This window comes from Dicentrarchus labrax, unplaced genomic scaffold (genome assembly GCF_905237075.1).
Source record: "Dicentrarchus labrax unplaced genomic scaffold, dlabrax2021, whole genome shotgun sequence".
Classification (NCBI taxonomy): Eukaryota; Metazoa; Chordata; class Actinopteri; family Moronidae; genus Dicentrarchus; species Dicentrarchus labrax.
Window position 1 is genome coordinate 16,557,402 of NW_026136703.1, and position 16,879 is coordinate 16,574,280.

Here is a 16,879-nt window from a genome sequence, read left to right on the forward strand (position 1 = left end):
TAAACCACCAAGAGCCTTGGTTGTCTTTGTGTGTGCAAAGGCTTAGATGAACATGGAGATTTTGATGTGATAAGTCAATAAATGTTAAACAGATGTCACTTTGTAACAATAATAGGTTCTGAAAACATGTCAAAAAGAAAAAATATTTAGTTTTAGCTTTAGTTAGTTAGTTATTAAGGCTCAAGTAATTATATTTTTTATATAAACTATTCATAAACAAACTTGATTTTTAAATAAATGATTGGTGTTGTTGAAATTTGATTGGTGATAAATTGAATTTGATAGTACTGATTTTGCATTATGGAAAGTTTCCTCCCTGCATACCACAGTAACCCCATTTTACATATTTTCTCTTCTGCTTACTTGGGACTTTTGAAGTAACTCCAGCCTGTATTAAGGTTTTATAATGGCCTCATACCCTTAAACCTTTCCTCACCCCACTGACATGGCCCTGTGTGTTTCATTTACACAAACAGTCTGACGAGCTTCAGAGCGGACTCTTAAGAAAGGAGAGTAAATGAGGGAGTGAATGGGAAGGGATATTATAGCGGACTGACAGCACTACAGTAAGTGCTGAGACATAGAGCCACATGCTGAAGGTGTCCCGCTGGGCAGGAAATGTAGGGGAACTGGCTAAGCAGCGCAGTCCCATCAGCTCCCCGCTGTTCCCCGCCTTTACACCACTTCCTTATTACCGTGTTTACCGTTCGGCTTTCACGCCTCTCAGCCCTCCAACCCGCCGCACGCTCCAGGCACACGGACGCGAGTTAGAGGGTGGAAAGTGGGGAGAAAGAAAACAAACATAAGGAGAGGCAGGTCACACACCATCAGTGTAGAGAGCTGAGCACAGCAGATCCAGACTTCATGCATTTACCTGCTGCCTACGGAGTGCGAGAACAACTGGGGGAATGGCTGCATGCCCTAGAACTGAAGTGGGATGAAGTAATGAGATGGATTGTGTTAAGTGGCTGCTGTAGAGCGGAACAGAGCCCTTCTCTCTCTCTCTCACACACACACACACACACACACACACACACACGCACTCTGCCACCCGCCTGCCCTCCCAACTTGCCACTCCAGCACTCAGCTCCACCATATATCAAAGTTTGTATTTTATTGGATTAATTTAATAAATGATCTCTGGTCAGGTAGGAGATGTCAGCCAGTGTTCCCCCTCTCACTCCTCTGGCAGGGACACGCACACTGATGGAGCTCTGACCGAAGTCAAGTCTGAAACACGCACACATTCACAACATGTGCACATACAGAAACACACACAATAATGCACCATTAGCACATTTAGTTCCACAGAACTGCTGAACAAACTTCCCAACTTAATGGAACATTTTGGTGGATACATTAATAAAGAAACAAACAGGGACTGATGTAACCTTGTCCGACAGCTCTGACAAAAAGTCAGCAACTGTGCCGTGACAACAAAGTCCTGCCAGAGGCTGGAGCTGCAGTGCTGAAGTCCCCTGATCTCCTTGTGGACGGTCTGTTGGGTATAGTACCTCAGCACCCAAGCCCTGCAGGGTGGCCTTTAAGCCTGGCTGAGCAAGACCCCCTGTCCTGTCACTTCTCTCCCCAGTTCCCGGTCTCTGTTCCATGTTCAATCACTATTGACAAGTGCAGGACCAGTTCCCTCTAGGAGAATACCTAGCCCGTGCCAGAAGTGCTAATATAACATTTATCAAAGCATAGGACACGTATGTGTGCTGTCACTTTGTCTGACATGCTAAGAGCTCCAGTGCTGACACAGCTATTGTTCTCTACTCTCGTGATTGTTATTGTTGATCACTGCAAGCTAGGCTCTCTTCAAAAACAGACTAAAGAAATCTTAACCTAACCCCTGCACACATGCTCATTCAGGACACTGGCTTTTTTTTTTTTGTTTTTTTCCACTCTCCAAGCCAAAGGGTTAGCTGTTGATACACAATTAAGCGTTTGCTAAAGTTTATTCTGAAGGTAAGTGCTGCTTCACTGAATATCTGGCTGATTGGGTCATGACGGGCTCGTCTGTTGAAGGGACAAAGAGGCTGTCGTCTGCTCTTGTCAATGATTTCTCTTTTTTTTGTGAGTGAATATCAAAATAAAATGTAAGTAACCTGTTATTATTCTGCACTTACGAAGTGGGGTGTAAGTGGATGAAAATTGATCCAGCAAATTGAAAAGGGGGTTAAGTGTTTTTGCCCTATCGACTCCGACTGAAATGGCGGTTATATAAAACACTCATTTCTCTCCCATTAGCAGATGAAGCCACAGCCAAGTATTATTAGAGGGCCACATTGTAGCACTGCTCCAAGACATTTTGTTACTGCTAATGGCCCTCAGTCCAGAGGAGAAAAAAAAAATAAAGAGATTTTGGCTCTGTGGATAAAATTGAGGCAGTTTTCCACTAAATGTGTGTGGTGAAACTGCCATAACATGTTGTGAGTGATCTTCTTAGAAAGGTGAGAAGTCATGTTGGATAGGACCTGTCATGTTAGCAAATGCAGCTCAAAGTGAAAGCGTTTGTGCATATTGTTTACGGAGGCAAGCAAGCAGTATGGATTCTTGCTGAATTGTTTGTACACTATCATTACCAAGGGTCACCTCACAATTTCATGTTAATTGATAGCCTGTCAGTCCGTCAAGTAAAAAGCCTGTCTTAGTGCCCTGTGGTAGAATTTTATGATGTGCTTTACAATAATGTTTAATGTGGATGGAGTAGGGTTTGTGGTCAGAAAGCACAGCATGTATCTCAGCAGGAGGGCCATACATCTGATTGCAGTGTGTGGCACAACAAGGTATATAATTTGCCAGCTAGTTCATTTGAATACCATCTGTCTGCATTGCAGGATTTGTCGTGGGAGCCGGAGAGCAAACCTGCGCCATTGTTGGTCGTTGTGGTACCTGCATTACCCAAGGGTGCAGCTGTTGAGATTCATGTAACCGCAATTCAGGATGACCCCAGCGAAAGGACTTCCTGTCACATGACTACAAAGTTGGCATGTGGATCCATACAGTGCCACACTGTAACATCTGCTGACATGTGTAGTGCTTCCCTTGCCCTCTCCGTGGCTGTGCCCGGCGATAACCTGGAGGTCGTAGGCGTGAAGGATGTTACGGAAGCAGTTGGCGCTACATTCAATAAAGCCATGAAGAAGATGGATGGTGAGCTGGTGCCACTGTGTGCCAGGGCGTTCTACAAGTGCAACCACTCAGCGGCTCAGCAGATTGTGAAAGGTATGTCACTGGACATGTATCTCACTCAAGACACTACATATATGCTTTGATTTATGTATTTAATATTTACATTCATTAAGAGGATTTATCCTAAATAAGCTGTTCTGTTAAAGAAAACACTTCTGAGATACACTGCTCTTGCAAGTTAGGCTCTACATCAATGTATTAATGGAAACAAAGTGACAGCTCGTCTCTCTCTGCACTCTCTTTTCAAAGAAAGTTTGAGCTGACATTGCTTAAGTAAACTCCATAAGACATTCTAGGAAGCAGTGTCTCCAGAGGATCTCCTCGTCTTCCTGTGTTTAATTATTGTAAGTCATTTGTTGTGTCTGCACTGTGTACAGTAACCCAAGCAGCTGGCACAGTCTTTTGTCATCATTACACTTTTATACGCACCATCTCCTGCTCCCAGGATCCTAGGTTCTTGTCAAGGCAAATGTGAAATGGTATTTGTTTTATCCTGAGAGATGTTCTCTCGGAGGGAAAAGGGCGACGAGCACATCGATCACACGGGCTCAGTTGTCAAGTCATCGCTGAAGCAGTCAATTAACATTTTTGAATCTGTGCCAAACCAGCCATCTTACTGTCATTTTTAGCCCTGACATAACTCATCTTTTTGAGGACGTGAAATTATGGTTACCAGTGATGAATGGGAAATAGGTTGATCTGTTTTCAATACGTGTTGATGTGCATGACAAACGAATGGTGCTATTTGTTTTGTTACCTAATTATATAATTGTTATTCAACATTGTTTCATGATATATGATGCATGTCATTTATTTCTTCTGTCATCCACCATAGAAGAGTAAGATGACTTAGCAATGAGGAGAAATCATATTAAAATATCTCAAATTTGATTTTAAAAATTCTATTATATAATTGATATAATTGGTAATAAAATAGATGTAGATATGACAATATAGGCTAAATGTATATATTTTAACACATTGAGATCAAAATTTACTATTGAAACATCTCTACAAAAAGTCCCCCAAAAGGTTTTATTAGAAACCATTAACTGTGTTACTAGGTCACTGGTTAACTGAAACAAAATCAACATCAATCTTCACCCTTGAAATGTATGTTTCTTTGATTATGGACTACACAGACTGCTTCCCTAAAACCATTTACTGACTCATCATTGAGCTGGAATCTGTTACCTTACCCTGCACGCACAGCCATGCCCTGGAAGCTTACCCATGGGCGTTTTTATGGGTCACAGCCGATGCTCATTGGGTGATGAATCCAAAAAGTCAAACGAGGAAAAGTAACACCTCTGGCGCTAGCAGTCACAGCCTCACAACTGCTGCTGTCAGCGAGCAGACAGACAACAACACTGGAGCAAAATGTGACTGCACCCCCCCCCCATCCCTTTGGTTACTTGCGTTAGGATTCACAGCTGATAGACATGACATATGCTCCAAATGAAACCTTTAAACATCTTGTCTCAACTTGTTACTTACGATAGAAAGGCTCTCACAAAGATAGGCCCCCACAACTCAGCTAAAACGTCAACTTTTAGAGAAGTGTGATATGTGGTATTTTTATAGAAAATGGTTAATTATTTTACACAATAAGTATCAAACTCAAGCAAGTTTTGATCACTTTGCTTCTAAATACTCAAAACACAAATCTCTAGGGTACCTCTAATACTTAACCCTGCAATAAGTGATATTGGCAACTTGGGGGCTGCAGAAACAAGCTGGGACTGACATGTTTTGACGTTTTAAAATTATAAGGTGAACAGTTACCTGTTTACACATCCAGAAGATAGTGGTAACATTAATATTTATTTTAAATTTGTGTTCATGTCCACCTGATGACTGTAAGTTCAATTCTCGCTCACTTATTTGTTTTGGTCTACACCAACTCCTGAGGAAAATATCTGGCTTGTTGGCTGCTGTGACCGAAAATGACACCACAAAATTGGCAAGGGTGAACCAAACAGTGGTGTTGTTGGCCAGAAAATGAAAACAATTAGCTAAAAGATGCTGTAAAGCTCAGTAGAGCTCAGGGGAACTGCTGAGTCGGGTGATACTTGCGATTTTCTGTGGGTTCATCACTACGAGTACCTCTTTCACACACAAGAAGGCGTGTGATTTGTTGTTGATAAATTATTTATTATAGCTGCTTTAAAGAAAGGTGAAGGAGTTTTTGCATCTTCATGGCTCCACTGCATACTCATAGCCCCCTCAGCCTCTTTGTTCAGTCTCCTTGGACTAAATGAACAATTTTCATGAGCCAACACTTGCTAATTACCACCTCGTTTACCGGATAATTTGACCAGTTTGGAAGTCAGTGTAGCACAACTAAAAACCACTGGCTCTGGGCCTTGGCCACTGCTTAAAAGCCCCATAAGCCCAGCAGGCATCAACCATTCCACACAGGGACCCCCTTTTTCTCTCCTTTTTTACCACTGCCTTCTCCGACACCCCTCCTTCTATTCACTTAGGCTTACATTTATATATTAATCAGTTCAAACTGAAATGGCTGTTGATGTTTAGCATAAAAGGGTGTTGTGGGCATTAGTAATGATTTGGTTTTGAAAACACAGAGATTTAACAGCAGCCTTTTTCAGCTCCCTGTGTGTTCGCCGTGAAGCAGAATAATGGCTGGTCCTCTTGGGTAGATGGTTTAGTTCCATCCCATTGCTAATGTGATGGCTTTTTGAATCTTACATCCTCTGTCCACTGGGCCTCTCAATGAGGCTCCCCGTGTAGCCCAAAGGGGGGGCTGAGAGACCAGGGGATGGGGATTGGGTGTGTGCTGGGAAGCGTTCATAGGATTTTGTTTGATTTTACAGAAGCATTTAAAGTGATTGAAGCAAAGTAGTCTGTGTCTTTTACTCGCCTTTCACTCACAAAGACAAACCCCCCCCCCCACAAAATTGCATGCGCACTCAAGTCACCTTTACCCCCCTTGTGTCTCTCATTCATGCAAAGGCAGGCCTGTCTGTGTACACAGACACTGAAAGAGACTCTCAAAGAGAGAGTGCAATTATTATCTGTTAGTACAAAGATTAAAACATCCTGACATAAAACAGGCTTAGTGTGCAAGGTGTGATGAAGGGTGTGTTTCTTCTCTTAATAAAACCATCCCCTGTCTGTGATCTCCTGAGCTCGTTCAGTTGTCAGCTAGCCATCTCTAGAGGATCCTGCTTCCCAGAGTACACCACATGCTCTGATAACACATATTTAGGCTTTTAATGCCCTCCAAAAAAAAGGCCTGTGTTCAGTGGGGGTATTTTAAGCTGTAGTGCATATTAGCTAATTAGGGTGTGTGGGCTCTTTGTAAGGATGTTTGGCATGCTGCGTGCGCTTCAAATGAAAGAGAATGAGGCTTATTAAATAGTGCTGAACTGCTCGCTTAACCTCTGTGTCCTGTATTCTCTTTCGACAAGTTCACGTAAATGTCACATAGTGGTACTGCAGTGCCGGTAGATGTTATTAAAAGAGCATTAGTTTGTGTTTGTCCACTGAGACTCGAGATAACTGCTCAGGAATTACAATGTGACACGCATCATATGACAGAAAAATTGACATTTGCGCTAGTGATGGTACAAAAGTGACACCACATGCTTTCCCCAGATGTGTATCTCTATCACAACCATGCAAGATCACAGTGACCACACCCAAGTCCCATGCAACATGCTGTTAAATCAGAAGAAATAAGCCAGGACAGTCAACCATGAGACAGGAACACTTGTGACCAATTAGTGCACGGAGCAGAGGAGGGAAGGGGCAACATCCCAGCGGGCAGCTGCTAAATAGACAGGCTGTCATCAAGACCAGGCGCTGAGACGCTCAATGAATTCTCACATGTCCGCTGCCCGTCTGTAGTCCGGCCACACACACATACACACACACACACACACACACACACACTAACAACATCTCTCAGCTCCAGTAAAACTGAGAGGTAGTCCCAACACAGCTTCCTAACATCCCAACACAACAGGAGCAGAGGATCCATTCCACTAGATCCCCCCAACAAGCTGCTCAATTGTCCAAAAGGGCATGGCAGGGTTGCCCCCCCCAGGGTGTATCTATTTGGTTGTATATGGCCGTGTGTGCGAGTGTGGGAGGGGTAGCTTAGAGTTCAGTTCTTGCTGACCATATGTCTGCACTGCAGGGAGTTGAATGGGTGGGGGGCGGGGGCTACAATCTGCCAAGGATTTAAGAATGCCAATATTTTGTAAATAGGTTTGTGTTCCCTTGTTGAAGGGTTAAGTGCAGCCTCTGTCCTGGGACGGCCCCAGCGGGACAACTATATGAGGACCTAATGTCCGAGTCCTGCCAAAGTTCTCATCAAACTAACACCGGCCCTTCTCTCATTTCCCTCTCCCTTTTCCTATCTTTCTCCCCACCTCTGCCTGTCAGGACTTGAAGAAGGTTTGAGAAGCTCTCTGGGAGAGTCCAGTCCATCCTTGGCCCTGGTTCCAGTCCTGGACTTGCCTGACACCCAGATCCTCCACCTGTCCTGCTGGCTCAGTTTATAGAAACACAGCCAGAGTCAACAACCAGACTCCAGTCATCACAGCACTGGAATTCAGTGGGGCTTTTCTGGAGGCGCGACTCTGACAGCCCCAACACCTAATGACTTACAACAGGACATCAGTGAATGTGGAAAAGAAAAACTGCATAACTGCTCCTGAATTTGGACTGTTTGTCACTGCTAATTGTTGAAATGCAAAGCTGTGTCTGTCTCCAAGTGGTTTTGGTGATGTGCGGTTTTGAGGATGTGTTTATTCCACTTCACATCCCAGAACTTAGGCTAGTAATTCACCTTGTCCTCCCCTAGAGTTGTATACTGCAGCAGCTGCTATTCCGCCTCAGAGATGAGTCTTACGGAACTTCTATAAGCTAAGGCTGCATACCAGAAGACCGGAGACCATAGTCTACAAAAGGAGACGCCAGCAGTGTCTCATCCCATGAGGCGATAAACTGTATCCCCTGATATCCCACTGTTTCTGGTGGAATTTCTCTTAGCACACCAGCTAACACCCCTCATAAAGGCCTAGCACCACCGCTGACACCATCTGTTCAGTTGTAAACCTATAGATTTACTGTGTGACTGGTTTGTGGCCGTGTGTAATGTGTGCGGATGAGGTGACTGTGTATCTCCCTCTCATGCTCCATGGGATTCAAGGTGTGTTATTATTGTGTAATAGGCAATCAGCGCAGAGCACCTGAAAAGATTAAGCCTCTTTATGTTTTCTATTGATTCTAAGGCAACCTGGTTAATAGGAGAGGGGACACTACAACACACAGCTGCAGGGCAGGTGTGTGTTCTGTGTGTGTGTATTGGGGAGTGTCAATGGACACAGTGTGACGATGTGGGAAGAAAATAGCACTATTAACCATTGCTCCTGGAACATTTCTTTTCTCAAAGATCATGAACCGTATTGATGATCCGAGTTGGAATGCATCTTCACTCCGGCTATTCTCTTCATCGCTCTTGTGATGGCGGGAGAGTGGAGTGGGCTATTGATCTTCACCCACCGCAATGTTGTTTTGATTGTTGTTATCAAAAATTGAACAATAGAGGCAACCAATAGAGCCTGAAGATTTTTTATTGAGGGTTGAAAAACACAAACACGCAATTATTTATGAGAGCGAGCAAGCCAATGCCCCATAAATATACAGTGTGTGTTAATGTTCACCTGTTTGGTTTTAAAGGGCCCTACCAGGGGGAGACTAAGAATTTTTGAGTGATGCAGCTGTCTGATAAGCATTAAGATATAAGTATTTTTTTTAATAAAGTACTTTTATTATGTGCTTTTACACCTCAGTCAGGTAAACTGGAATTACATCCACAAAACAGCGACAGATTTTGCAGTGGCATAAGTGTTTTCTTTGTCAAATTACTTGATTTTTTTATTTTTGTTTATTCATTTCTGAATGTGTGTAACAGTCTGAAAGAAAAGCAGGATGTGGCCAAACAAGTCTTTGCTGAACAAGCATGTATGTTCAGCAGTCTTATGGACTAATTAATGGTGTACAAGGAAGATTGAAAAATGTTTTTGTTCAAATTGAGCGATGAAAATGAAGAATAACGACATGAACTGGAAATGTACTTAAAATGTAAAATGTAACATAAATATTAAAATTCTTTTTTATATCCATGTGTTTTTTTTCTTTTTGGAACAATTAAATTATATGAATTCATATGTAACAAAACATTCAAATACAAGACTCAGCATTTCAGTAAACACAGAGGAGCTCTGCCACTAAAATCCAGTGTAAGACAAAGGCTTGTCAATTCTCACTGTAAACATAACATTCTGTCTTTCAGCGGGCATGTTTTCTTACAGACACAGGCAAAGCCACAAGTATATCATCACACCCTCATCATAGCCAATGTGATGGCCTATGGCAGACACATTTCTTTGTCTCTTCACCGCTGTGCTTCCTCACAAAATGAATAAAGACAGGGTGACATTTAGTTTTCTCATGTGTTTTGTCAAATGTACATTTTCTACCAAGCTGACCTGCAACCACTCTCAAACAAACTGGTTGTTGTGGCTAACATTGTCCTTTGTGTGCAGTGTACCAGCCTGCGGCCCTTGTCATTGTGGCCTTGCACATGGACTTTAACTGTGTGTTTCTTCCTCCAGGCTAACCAGGCTGATGCGTGTGACTCTCTTTCCCCATAGCAGTGGGCTACAGTAGGGGAGCCCGGCTCAGGAGCGGCCTTGGTGCACGAGACGCCTGCTGACATTGTGGTCTGTTTGCCTCAGTGACTGCGGTTTTGTTTGTTTTCATGTTTGAATCCTTTTTGTTTCATAATGTATTGTTTTCTTCCCCTGATGTATTACGAAAGCATGTCTTTATGGTCACAGTCCTGACTTCATGAAACTTGTTCATCTGCTGAACTAGCAAGCCATTTCAGGCTATTGAGTGGTGTCTGCTGCCCTCTTGTGGTCAACATAAATAGTGCAACTTAAACGCAAACAAGCTTTCAATTCTATTTGCACAGTATTTCCACTAATACATTGAATGCTACATTTTTTAAATTAAGCCAAGGAGCAGTAAAAAAAGTATTTTATAATATTATTAAAAATATTATTATTCACTATTATTATATTAGAAATATTTTACATTCATCACTGAAATATTTTCTTCAGTTTTCATTGTGCTGTGTTAAGACACTAAAATATTGAATTATTTTCTAAATATTTCTTAATATTGACAATTTCACAATTTCAATGTTTTAAGTTTTATGAGTTAATGAAGATATGTGCACCTTATGTGTGTGGGTTTTTAAAAAATATTTATGACATTTAAACAATTCAGCTTTATTTCTACCTTATTGCAAAGTATCTTTGATTTTTATTTTAATGGATAAACCCATAAACATGATTACTATTTTGCAATGCACATTACAGCTTTCCTCCACTTTCTGTGTTATGCAATTACTTGTGTATAGTGCTCTGACATAGGGCTTATACTCATATGACATGTTGACATGTTACAGTAGGAAAAGCACTATAGAGTAAATAATAAAATTAACTATGGCCTTGGGTCAATGTCACAATGGCTTAAGCTTAATAAGACACAATAACAGAACACAACCACTGCATTTTTAATGTTCTTAGTCACACCTGTGTGGCTAAGGTTAAGGTTACGTCAGTGTCTCCCTGCTATGACTTGTCAGAATGTCCGCTGTAAAAAAAGGCCTTATTGCTTACGTGACTGTAAGCAGAATTTAGATCAATTCAGTAGTCCAGTTCAACCAGATTTTCAGAAGAGAGTAAAATATTTTTCACTTGTCATACAGGAAAAGCACATGTGTAATGTTGGGTCCGCTCCATGCAGGTGTGCCAATGTACTAAGGCCCTGGCACTGTAACACCTTAATGTAATGCAGCTCTTAACAATGTTAGACACACCTGTGTTTGACAAGAGGGCTGCAACTATTGAATATAGTCATAATCAATTAAGGCCGACTAATCTTTTATAAAAAATCCCCAATTTCCTAGATCTTCAAATGACTTGTTTTGTCTGACCCACAGTCTAAGACTCAAAGATATTCAATCAAATTGGTAGTGATTAATTTTTTTTGATTGACTTATCAATGTCAACCTGACTAGTCAGGTTATTTACAAGATGAACAGCCTGTTGGCTATCCTGGGCTGTGCAGTATCCTTGGAATAAGGGAAAGCCAAAGTAGAAAACCCACCCACACATATCGATATACCTTTGATTCTCATCATCCACATTCCTGGAAAATAAATATCACCAAACACTGAGGTTAAAACCATAGGAAAAGCAGCACATCCAACAGGGGTTGAAAACCTGTGGTTACTCTGCCTGGGTCTTGCTAGACTAAACTAGGTTCACAGACCAAGCACCTCAATCTAGACACAACACGAAAAGGAATCATATCATCTCCCCATTACGCCCAAGAAGTCCCATAGAATTTGTGCAAAATGTAACATGTTTATATTTTTCAAACCTGCCCAAACACTGACACAGTGTTGAAGAGACATAGATACTGTATATACACTGACAAAACCTAACAAAACAAACACTCAGCACCGCATAGAAAAGAGAAACCCTCCGCTTAGAACTCCGAATTGTTGATCTATTTACAGAATAATAAATAAACGTTTGAGGACCAAAATGAACCAGTGAGAACAGATGGTTTACAATAAATGGGGAGTGAACAAGGTCATATAGTACTATGTCAAACTAGAGAAACCCTCAGTTAACAGGGGTGGGGGACTGCAAATCCACCTGTCTGCTGCTTACGACACAGCCCTTCCCTGGGGGATAGAAGGCATATCGCTTTTGGAGCAATCTGAACAGGTAACGTGTATACTGTACATTGTATGTATAATTAATCCACTTTCTACATGACACACTCTGTAGGATGGGTATGTTGCACATACAGTGATGTGATGATGTACAGTGCATAGTCTTTGATCAAAATCATTCAAGACATGAATGTGATAAGGGTCTGTATAATTTTATTCTCATTAATAAAAGGGAATGGGGTGGGAATATAAACCTGAACACTAAAGTCTTATTTTACACAATTATATTTCTATGTAATCAATACTGTGACTGTGGTTGTGTGAGAGGCCCAGCACTTTTAATGTGTAAGGTTGTCGTTGGTCAAATTGCAATGTGGTATTGTATTGCATGGTGTTTTGGATTGTTAGGATCCACAATAACAGCATTAGGCAGTATGTGTCAAGTATTGTGGCCACAGATATCATTACAGTAAAGTCTCTCACTGCTGTGGCTGGTAGAGAAGCAAGGTTTGATATATGCACCTGTTGTGGGTTTTGGGAACAAGATATTGCAAAGTTGCAAAATATTTTTGCACACAAAATAAAAAAGAACCCGACTTTTCTTTCTTTTATGTATTTAACTTTTGTGTTGAAAATAGCAGTTTTTTTATTCTGAGTTGATTGTTTCGTATTATTTAAGAATATGTCTTCAAGGGGGGTTTAGCATTATAATGGTATAACTGTGTAATTTCGCACAGCATCAATCTCGTCAAACTTAAAAATAAATAAATAAATAAACATCACGACAGAGAGTAGGAACCGAACATCTTTGTTTCTCGCCGTACATTTCGAGAGACGTACACGCTTGTTGACCAAAGTGACGTCTGAGGTTGCTACGTTGTTAGCAAGAAAGCTAACAAGCCACAGAAAAACACTCAACTTCAAACGAATAAATGAGTTTTAATTGGACTTCAAACACAAATAGTAAGTACTTTTGACTTATATTGTAGCGTGTAGAGACTTGTTAGCCAGTTCTGACGTTTGCGGCAATGTTGTCAAATTCCTGTTTTATTAGCGTTTAAAGGGCCTATTATGAATGTGTAACGTTACGGAAATGACTGTAATGGTTTTGGCAGTAACGTATTGTAACGTTAGATTTTATACATATTATACGTTCACAAACATAATACGACATTATAACGTATTTGAGTATGAATTATAGCAAGGTTAGCTGCATTATAGTACTCATGATGTAAAGTTATTTGTTTTCTATCGTCAGCTGCACTGATTGGAATTCCTTTATGCTTGACCTCCATTTCCATGTTTTAATGCCGTATGCTTTGCCCTAGGTCTAATGAGAGGATCACCTTGGTGGCGATTTGAAAATGCATCAATGCTCTGTTTGTCCAAAATCTTTTCCTTCGCCATATAAACTCAAGAGACATTATCTCACCCACACTGGCCAGAAGCCCTTCAACTGTGAGATCTGTGCAAAAGCCTTCACGCAGTCCGAGCATTTGAAAACACACTTGCAGAATGTCCACCATTCAAGGCTTCCGACAGACCGTCTTCAAAGTGGAGTTTTAACTCATCAACAACAACCAAATTGTGATAGACCAGCTGCAGGGATTACCACACATGGCTGTAGTAATTACACTTCAATGCTACCGACTGTGTCCGCCTCTGCGACCTCCCAGACAGAGCGGAAAGGGGAAATTGTGAGTCACAAAATTTGTGTTCCTTCCTCTGAGACTGGAAAACCACCAAAAAATGTGCCTTATGTAAATGATGGCTCAATGACTGAGGACAGGAGCTCGAATCTTGTGGATCCAATACCAAGTGAGCAAGTTGATTCTGCAAATGTAGGCACTTCTGTGCGCAATGCTCACGACGGATACACCTGCAAAGTCTGCCTCAAGTCATTTCCTTCATCCCTTCACCTGCGGATTCACTCACCAACTCATAACAGACCAAAACAATTTGAGAGGGGCAGAGAGTTGGGACAGACTTTCTCTAAAAAGGCCTGTTCGAAGGCGCACCAGCAGTCACAAGAATTGAGCTCCATCACAAGCAAAATTACTTTGCAACACCAGTGTCCTAAATGTCTCAAAACCTTCTGTTCGCCATCCAAATTAAAGCGGCACTTTCTTATTCATACGGGGCAGAAACCCTACTCATGTATAGTCTGCTGGAAAGCCTTCAGACAGAAGGTACACTTGAAATCTCATTTAAGTACTGCAAATAAATGTTCACTTTCTGCTGGCACTGAAAGGAAAAAACTGAGGTTTTGTGACAGCAGACAAACCTCCACTGTGCCGCCTCAGTCATCACTTCAACAACGATCCACCAACCATCACAATCCTGTGAGTTCAGCAGTGGAACTGGAGCTTCGCTGTAAAATAAGTGTAAATGCTGTGCAGGACCTGAACAAGACTGAAATCAGGCCAGATGTAACTGTAAAATCAGAGCCACTATTAAATACAGACAGTCGATGTCAGAGTTTTTGTCATAAGTCAGATGAACAAGAGCAGCAACACCGAACACATAAAGACTTGAAACCGTTCCAGTGTGTGATCTGCAACAGATCATTTCGGTTGGAAGTTAATTTAATACGCCATCATAAAATTCACAGTAACCAAAAAGAATTGGGAAGTCCTACCGCTGTACAACACAGCAATGATGTGAAAATGTCTGCAAATGCAATAAAACCTGAACCCAGTCATGCAAACCCCATTGACTTGAACATCATTGCTAAATCAGACACATGGAGTGACAATTGCAGTGATCACAATGACTCTCTTCTTCAGGATTCTGAGTTAATGACATCAGAAGAACAGCAGAGGGAAACCTACCACGCCACCAGGAAGCAGCAGAGAATCAACACTTTACATCAGTGCCATACATGTTTGAAATGTTTTCCATCTGTATCAAAACTTCAAAGGCACATACTGACTCATACTGGGCAGAGGCCCTTTGGCTGTGAGGTGTGTGGAAAGAGATTTCGTCAAAAAACACACCTGAGGGTCCACTGCCGCACTCACCTGTGGTCCAGATATCACAAGCAACGGTCATTGTATATCAATCGGCCACCTTCTTGCGTAGGTGGCTTTAATGCAAGGACTGCAGCAGATGTCCCAGTCCAGGAAATATTAATGCATAAGAAGGATTTTGAGAGACAAACTGGCAGTGACGTAGTCGACGAGCCACACGCCTTAAAGGAAAATGAGGCGCACCTGAGAAAGTTTTCTAAAGTGACTGTGATAAGGACACAAACCGCTAAATCAATGCAAAATCCAGGTCACGCACAACACAAGTGCTCCCGGTGTTTAAAGTGTTTTCCGAGTGCCTCTAAATTACAAAGGCACGAGATGGTACACACAGGACTGAAACCATTTCAGTGTGCTTTGTGTGGGAAAGCATTCAGGCAAGCTCCACATTTGAAAACCCATGAAAGAACTCACTGTGAGAAGAAACCATCCAAGGCCGTCAATCAACCTTGGAACATCAGAAAACTGAAAGTAAATAGTCAACAGCAGCTTTACCCAAGGATCGGTGTCCGTATCCTACCAAAGAAAAAATCTGTGAACACAAACACTACACTTTCAAATTTTGATGGTGCTGTATGTAACGGAGTGAGTGAGACGCTCTGCACAGGGCGTGAAATATGCATTACAAAAGTGAACAGTCTCTGTAAAAGTAACGTAACTTGTAAAAAGAGGAAGTTTCACACATGCCGAATATGCTTTAAGAACTTTCTTTCTCCATATAAGCTCTCAAGGCACTTGGTCACTCACTCTGGGATAAGGCCGTACAAATGCACTTTGTGCAGCAAAACCTTCACACAGCGTGGACATCTAAAAATTCATGAGTACAAATGCAGACAGAGTAACAGGATGTCACATTATATTCAAGGAGAAATGGTAAATCCGAACCATCTCCAGGTTAAATGCATTGAAAACCTTACCGATTGTACTGATTTTAGTGTGGGTGCAACAACAGAGCAGCCAGAGTCACATTATACCAGTGTTTGTCATTACCCATTTACTGATGGAGATTTATCTTATTTCTCAGAGGCTAGAGACACTGAATGGTTGGCAGTGCCAGAAGTAGGCTTACAAGAGGAGAGTAATGAATCAGAGGAAAAGCAGAGAGAAAAATGTAATGAGGCTTTAGACAACTATGATCAGGCTACAGATCATCACAGTTATTCATTTCCCTCTGAACTTACCTTGGAAATAAATAAGCTTGTCCAAAATCAGAATATGGCAGCTCCACCTTTGTCGCATCACCACGAGGGCAAGGCACACAATGTAGTATTACCATGTCAGCCTAAAGGAGTTACAGCCGTTTCAGATCGCAGCAGGTTGCTCAGTGAGAAATGTGTGAGTTCTGTGGTTGAGAGTCAAATGCAGACAGATAAGTACTGGTGTGAACCACTAATTGTGTTTGAGTGTGACAAGTGCCCTGCAAGTTTTACGAGTGGAAACGATCTGAAGCTGCATATTTGTTCAACTGAAGTTCAACCTAAAACGACCCAGAACAATCGCTGTGACATTTGCTTCAAAGATTTTGTGTCTCCCTCTAAACTTAAAAGGCATTATTTTATCCACACAGGTCAGAGGCCGTTTCGGTGTGATATTTGTGGTAAAACGTTCACACAGTCGGCACACGTCAGAACACACCGACTGACTCACTGATAATCAAAAAGTGTAACGTTTGTTTTTTTGTGTGAAATTGTGCTTATGATGATCATGATATGTCATTAATGTGATTTTTGTGTATACTGTATGTAAAAGATGTATAATAATGTGCACTAAATAATAATGTAGATCATTTTTTATATCTTCAGTGTTTCATAAAATAAACGTGTTTCATATGGTATTTAGTGCGTCTTGTTAAATTTGTTCATGCTGT

At 41.5% G+C, this 16,879-nt stretch overlaps 2 protein-coding genes across 2 annotated transcripts in view; both read left to right on the forward strand.

Moving 5' to 3' along the window:
* Positions 1–9,349, forward strand: part of dph6 (diphthamine biosynthesis 6) — a 56,900-nt gene extending 47,551 nt beyond the window's left edge. Inside the window, exons 14-15 of the mRNA XM_051387302.1 lie at positions 2,841–3,228; positions 7,609–9,349. Of these exons, the coding sequence (XP_051243262.1) occupies positions 2,841–3,228; positions 7,609–7,727 (507 nt within the window). The 3' untranslated portion in view covers positions 7,728–9,349. The remainder of the gene's footprint in view (positions 1–2,840; positions 3,229–7,608) is intronic.
* A 3,471-nt stretch (positions 9,350–12,820) lies between these two features.
* si:ch211-235i11.4 (zinc finger protein 770) lies at positions 12,821–16,846 on the forward strand. Its single transcript, XM_051387216.1, has 2 exons — positions 12,821–12,949; positions 13,315–16,846. The coding sequence occupies exon 2, from the start codon at positions 13,351–13,353 to the stop codon at positions 16,660–16,662; it is 3,312 nt and encodes a 1,103-aa protein (XP_051243176.1). The 5' UTR covers positions 12,821–12,949; positions 13,315–13,350; the 3' UTR covers positions 16,663–16,846.
* Positions 16,847–16,879: the final 33 nt, after the last annotated feature.

Coding starts and splice junctions, on each gene's coding strand:
- si:ch211-235i11.4 (XM_051387216.1), top strand. CDS start 13,351: ATGCATCAATGCTCTGTTTGTCCAAAATCTTTTCCTTCGCCATATAAA.